Source organism: Pipistrellus kuhlii, unplaced genomic scaffold, assembly GCF_014108245.1.
Source record: "Pipistrellus kuhlii isolate mPipKuh1 unplaced genomic scaffold, mPipKuh1.p scaffold_m20_p_8, whole genome shotgun sequence".
Lineage (NCBI taxonomy): Eukaryota > Metazoa > Chordata > Mammalia > Chiroptera > Vespertilionidae > Pipistrellus > Pipistrellus kuhlii.
Window position 1 is genome coordinate 3360000 of NW_023425584.1, and position 6433 is coordinate 3366432.

Sequence of the window (6433 nt, forward strand, 5' to 3'; positions counted from 1 at the left end):
TCCTTATAATCAGGCACCCTTGGGAGATGCTCCTCTACGGCTAGGGCGTCAGTGATGGACCGGAAAGCCTCCCACCTGCACGTCGCGGAAATCACGACGGCCCACGCCTACAAGTCCCATACTGCCCCGCACACCGCCCGCGAGCGGCCGCGAAGCCTGCCGGGAGTTGTAGTTCCGGCCCGCCCGCCTTCCTCCTATAAGAGCGCCGGCGAGGAGTGCCGAAAACCTCCCGCCCCACAAGGCCAATGCCAGAGGCGACGTCATCCGAGGAGCGCCCGGGATGGAGCGGGCCTTGCGGGCCGCTTACTCCGCCACCTCTCCTGCCCCAGAACCTGCCTCCGCCACCTCCTCCCCCGCCTCCGCCCCCCCTTTCGCCGCCGCCGCCGCCCTCCCCTCCTCCGCCCGCGCCCGCGCCTTCCCCGCCCCCTCCGCCCTCTGCCCCGCCGCCGCCGCCTCCGGCTCCCGCTTCGCCGCCGCCTCTGCTCGGCCCGGGGCCCTGAGAGGCGGCCACCTTGGGTCTCCCTCGCGGGCCCGGGGCGCAGGCATGGCGGACGGCGGCGGCGGCGCGGGCGGCGGGGGCGCGGGCCCGGCGGCGGCGGGGCCGGGGGCGGCCGCGGCAGGCGGCGGCGGCGGCGGCGGCCCCATCAACCCGGCCTCGCTGCCGCCCGGGGACCCGCAGCTCATCGCGCTCATCGTGGAGCAGCTCAAGAGCCGCGGCCTGTTTGACAGCTTCCGCCGGGACTGCCTGGCCGACGTGGACACCAAGGTACCGAGGCCGCGGGGACCGGACCGGACCGGACGGGGCCCGGCGGGAGGCCGCCCGGGAGCAGCTTTGATGGGCCAGAGCCGAGAGGAAAACAAAAGATGCGGCTGGAAATCCGGGCGGCGGGGAGGGCAGGCCGCTGGGGGGCAGCACCGGGCGCGTTCGGGGGGGGGGGGTGCGCACGTGGGTCCGGCTCCCGGCCCCCCAGGTAGCGGTCGCTTTGAGCCCCGCCTGCGGCTTCTCTGAACTTGGGGTCTCAGTGCCGGTGTGGGAGCCTGCCCCCCTGGCTTCGCCGAGAATGGGGTTCCTAAGCCCCTCAGACCTCACGGTGAACGGTGGGAGAGCCGGGTGGGTGCACAGCCATCCTGTGGGGCCTCCCGTTCCCTTTCTCCAGCCCCGCGATGCGGACCCGCGCGCAGCTGAGAGCCGGCACCCTGTTTTGTACTCCATCGCCGACCAAAGGGCATTGGGGGCCTGTTTTCCATCCTCCTGCTATGGGTCAGCCCCCCAATGAAATGCTCCTTCACTTTACCCGGCTGCCAAGGACCTCCCTTTGGTGACTAGCATCTCTTGATTCTGTCTTACTCTGGCTTTCTCCCTCTTCTCTTCCTCCTCCAGAGGGGACGCTCAGCTGCAGTTAAAAAGAAAATCCCAAATGGATGAGGACAGTGGGGGGTGGGGAAAGGGCAGAGGGTGGGGTGGGAACCTGGTGGAGGGGGGGGGGGGGGAATGAGGAACTTTTGTAATAATATGAACAATAAAAATTGATTTAAAAAAAAAAAAGAAAGAAAGAAAATCCCAGGGAGTGTTAGCATTGCCTTAGTGGGAGTCAGGTGCTGTGGCCGGGACATGGCGCCCCTGCCCTCCTCTGGTCTCTATGGGAAGGTGGGTACCCGGAAAAGGAGCTGCTAGGCAGGTAGTACATGAGAATTTTAACTCGCTCGTCTCCTGCCTTCCTCCTTCCGGGGTGAGTGGAGAGTGTGTCTTTGTGTCTGTGAGTCCGTGTTCTTGGCCTGTGGGGAGAGTCCGCTCATGGCGCGAAGGCCTGCTGATGCTTTGGGCGATTTCATGTATCTGGCTGTGAGCAGACTTGGCCACAATGACCCTACGTCTTAAGCCAAATCTGTGTGGCTCATGCCAAGCGCTGTTCTCCGGCCACAGGGCTGCGTGTCCCGGGGTTCAGCTGGTCTTGGTAGGCGTCAGCTGGGTGGCCCCGCTGTGGGCCGCAGGTTGCCTGGGCTGGGATCTGGCTATGGGTTGGGGTTAGGTCTGCAGCACGTTTGCTCACCCTGAGTCCCAGACTACAGGAGCGGGGGCTGCCGGGGACGTGGGTGCTCTGGAGGGTCATCGGGGCCCGGAGCCACTGGCAATCCATTGCCAGCGCAGATCACAGCACCAAACTGGGCATCACTGGGGTGGGGGTGCCCTCCGCCCGCGTGGGAGGGGGAGCAGGGCGCGTTTACCCCCGGTTTTGGAGAAGAGCAGCTGGCGGGGCCTGACGGTTCTGGAGGCTCAGCCTGCGTTCCTTGTGTTCACCACGTCCCTCAGTCTGTCCTGATGCAGCTGGTCTGGGACCAGCGGGTGCCTCTCCGCTCCTCTTTGGATGTCCTGCCTTCCCCGTGTTCGTGGGCTTAGACTTCAGTCCGCGTTCCTGTGTCCAGCTGAGGCCGGTGGCCCTCCGCCGGGGGCAGAGGCGTTCCCGGGCCTGTTGCTGAGAGGGAGGGGGCGGAAACAGCACCGCTTTCCGGTTGGCAGTGACAGGCTCAGGCTGTGGCCGTGGGGAAGCGGAGAGCTGGGAAGCCCCGGAGCGGCCTAGAACCAGCCCCTGTGGTTCGGAAAGAGCCTGAGTCTGGCCTGTGGGCAGGCTGTGTACTGTGCGGAAGCCTGCATTTCCACCTCTAAGGGGGGAGGGACCTCAGAGGACCTCCCTCGGAGGGTCCCTGGAAAAGTGGGATCACAACCTAAAGCATCTGGCGCTCCTTGGCATAATTCACGCTGTCTGCCGCGCGGCCATGAAGTTAGCGAGGACCGGAGAGTCCGTGTCTGAAAAGCAGCGTTCTGAACGACATGACCACAACGTTGTGCATGTAACTGCTGACCTTGCCCCTTTCTCATCTCTTAGCCGGCCTACCAGAACCTGAGGCAGAAAGTGGATAACTTTGTCTCCACACATCTGGACAAGCAGGAGTGGAACCCGACGATGAACAAGAACCAGCTGCGGAACGGCCTGCGGCAGAGTGTGGTTCAGTGAGTAGCGGCCTGAGGGCGGGACGCGGTGCAGGCACAGGCCAGTGCGGGTGCTGCTGGGTCCGGGTGGACGGTGGCTCCTAGGAGCTGCAGCAGACCGTCCTTCATTACAACTCACGCTCAGGGACGCACAGGTTTATCTGTCACATGCCTGGCCCAGGCGCTCCGGGCTGAAGGAGAAGAAGTAGCTGCCCTCGTGCTATGGTGGTGCTCACACGTGTCAGTCCTCGGACACTTTGGTCTGAACCTCCATGGAGTCCTCCAGACTTTCCAAATGCGACGTGCTTCCTGTCACCACGTCTTCCTCACCACCTGCCCCCCATGTTTGAACACAGACATTTTGGCCAATTTTGGCTCTGCTTTGAAAAGGGGCTGGGGTGGATCTTGGCCCCTTAGGAGCTTAGAACCAATTTGTTTCCTGTCTGTTTACAAGTCCCTGGTGTGTGCCCTAGGTCCCAGCCACAGCGCGCCCGGATCGGGGGTGACCGCGCCTTTGGTGGGCGGAGCGCTGGCGGGCTCAGCTCCGCCCGTCACCTGGTGCTTCATGAGTCACGGTCGCTCTCCATGGTCCCTGCACGGGCGGAGGGGGCCGTGGAGGGGACTGAGAGGCGGGATGGGAGCTTCTGGTTGGGAGCTGCTCTAAGTGGAAAGACGGCAACTTGAACTCTGCCAATGGGCCCCCTTGGGAAGCACCCCCTGGAGCAGCCGCGGCTTCGCAGGGGCGCTGGCTGGGCCCTCCCAGGACCCTGGGGCGGGAGGACTCAGAGCAGCTGGGTAACGGGATGGTCTCTGCCGCCACAGGTCGGGGATGTTGGAAGCCGGAGTGGACAGGATCATCTCTCAGGTGGTGGACCCCAAACTGAACCACATCTTCAGGCCACAGATCGAGCGAGCCATCCACGAGTTCCTGGCGGCCAAGAAGAGGGAAGCCGCACCGGCGCCCCCTCCGGAGCCGGAGGGCCAGGACGGCCCGGGCCCCGCCCAGGACGCCTCCTAAGGTCTGTCCCTCCAGAGAGAGCAGCACGTTCCTCTGGCTCCCAGGGAGCTGGTGGCAGGGGCAGCCGTCTCCGGGGCAGCGGTCTGGTCTGTGCAGGAAAGTAGTCAGGTCACAGCTCATCGTGAGGAGTCTGTGCCTGGAGCCCAGTGTCCCCACTGTGAGGAGTCACTGCTTTAGGCCCCGTTGGGGTGGCTGGGGTGCCCCAGGGACATTCAAATGAGAATCCTTGTTTTCCTGAAATTGCTTACGTTTGGGTTTGTAGTTTGGACATAAAATCAAGCAGTGTATTCAAAAGCAGGCTCACCCTAAACGGGACTGAGTCTGCTTGAAACTGCTGGCTGTCCTGTGGTTGAAGGAGCTGAGCGCCACTGTCGGTGACCAGGCCTTCTGGACGGCCCCCTTTGTTACCTTCGGGATTTAATGTTTAAAACCGGCTCCGGATGCACACAGCACTGCTCCTCGCAGGGCCTGGGAGACGGTCAGCCTGAGCCGTGGCAGCAGTGGCTGGCATTGACCCTGTCAGTAACCACTGGGCTGCCTTGCCCTCCTCCTGCTTCGGGTCCTGTTTGTAAGGCCCCTCGGGGTGTCTGTTCTTTCTGAGAAGCATCAGCGAGTGAACAGAGCGGGCACCGGGCTCACACGGGCACTCGTTCAGAGCAGAGCTGCCTCTGGTGCCCACGTGGGAGCCCCATGCCGTGGGGTGTAGAACAGTCTCTCACACACACTCACACACACTCACACACACACTCTCACACTCACTCACACACACACAGACACACACACACACACATACACTCACACATACACACACACACAGACACACTCACACACACACTCACTCACACACACACACCCCGCCTCCTAGCCCAGCTGTACGTTCCTTCGGAACAGAAAACCCGGTCAGCGTGGCCTCGTTTTGATAGGTTCTCTCCTCTGTAGGCGGTGCCTGGTGTTTTTGGAAGCTCCATTGCAGAGGTGAAGTGGATTCCGTTCGTGACGTACGGCTTCAGAATGAAGGCAGGCCACGGCCGTCGCTGATCTCACCTTTGCCTTTGGAGCATGGCCCACGCTGACCGGGGAGCGAGGTCGGCGGCAGGAATGCTGGCCCAGGGACCACACCAGCAGACACTACAGAGAACGAGGAAACACTACATCCACTGGGCTGTCCTCAAACAGACCTCATACTTGAACTTGGAGCCTGCGGGTGGGTTTTGGAGTTTGTGCTCCGGGAGAAACCAGAGCTGCCGTGAGGGAGGGCAGCGGTCCCACGGGCAGCTCCTCGGCAGGGCAGCGCCGAGCCGGGAGAGTCTGTGGCTGGCTGGTTGGCATGGCCTCTCAGCTGCAGACTAGATGCGCAAGCCGTGAGCATCACGTGGCTGTGGTTGTGACCCTTTTGTGCGTGAACCTTGTAGCTTTACTGTCCTTTCCCCGAAGAGGCGGCCAGCACGGGCCCCACGGCGCAGGGCGCCCAGACACTAGCAAAGGGACCGTCCACGGGCTCTGTCCAGGGCTGCCTCTGACCGCGAGGAGGGCAAGTCCCGGGTGTGTTTACTGTATTCTCATGTTTGTGTTTTTTAGAAGGTGAATGGTTAATAAATTGCCTAAGTTTTATAATAAAATCATTTCATACTCTTACTCTGAGGCTTCCACTGAATCTTAGTCCCGGATCTGAAGGGTAAGCCTTCCCCCTGCCTCCGTGTCCCTCCTGTGCACAGCACGTGGCTTCCGGCGGGGAAGCTCGGAAGACACAACTGCCATCACCCCGAAGCCACAGGCGCAGGTGGACCTGGCGGGCGGATCCTCTCCTCCCCGGACCAGCTCGCACTGGTCCACAGCTGAGGGCAGTGCGTTCTCTCCATGTTCCTCAGACTGGAATGTGCAGGAGGATCGCCCAGGGGCTTGGGGAAGTTCTAGGGGAGGGTTTCCTGGTGGGTCTGGGTGGGATCTTTGTCTAACAGCTGGTGGTGCTGAGGCTGCTGGAGCTCTGCAGGCCTGGTGCCCCGCACTCGGCCTTGGTTCTTGTTGAGTTTGTGCTGGATATTGCTGACCTAATAAACGGTCACCTGCAGAAGTCCTCACCTAACGTCACCGACAGGCTCTCAGAAACAGTAACATGAAGCTAAACGAAATACAGCAAAATACCAGTGGCTAAGTGCTCTGCACAGGAGCTAAGTTCCCACAGCATCCGGGTCACAGAAACATCACCAAACTTCTACATAAAGACCCAAAACACTTCTAATATTAACGAAACAAATGCGAGCTATCCATACCTTTAAAAGCGATGAAAAGCAAGATGGTTATTTTCCAACCTGCTTATTCTAGTTCAGGGTCGGTCATTGGTCAGTGTCCTGACAACTGGGAGGCAGGCCCGCCCTGCACAGGACACTGTGTTCCTATGTTAGGAGTCACATAGACAGGATGACTCC

At 61.5% G+C, this 6433-nt stretch overlaps 1 protein-coding gene across 1 annotated transcript; it reads left to right on the forward strand.

Moving 5' to 3' along the window:
- The first annotated feature begins 393 nt into the window (after positions 1–393).
- BOD1 (biorientation of chromosomes in cell division 1) lies at positions 394–5238 on the forward strand. The gene is made up of 4 exons (XM_045576294.1): positions 394–766; positions 2886–3010; positions 3812–4008; positions 4947–5238. The coding sequence occupies exons 1-3, from the start codon at positions 545–547 to the stop codon at positions 4005–4007; spliced, it is 543 nt and encodes a 180-aa protein (XP_045432250.1). The 5' UTR covers positions 394–544; the 3' UTR covers position 4008; positions 4947–5238.
- The last annotated feature ends 1195 nt before the right edge of the window (positions 5239–6433 follow it).

Bases quoted from the DNA above. Each gene is read 5' to 3' on its own strand.
- BOD1 (XM_045576294.1), top strand. From the start codon at position 545: ATGGCGGACGGCGGCGGCGGCGCGGGCGGCGGGGGCGCGGGCCCGGCG. The intron at 767-2,885 runs GTACCGAGGCCG...CTCATCTCTTAG, and splicing joins TGGCCGACGTGGACACCAAG to CCGGCCTACCAGAACCTGAG. The intron at 3,011-3,811 runs GTGAGTAGCGGC...CTGCCGCCACAG, and splicing joins CTGCGGCAGAGTGTGGTTCA to GTCGGGGATGTTGGAAGCCG.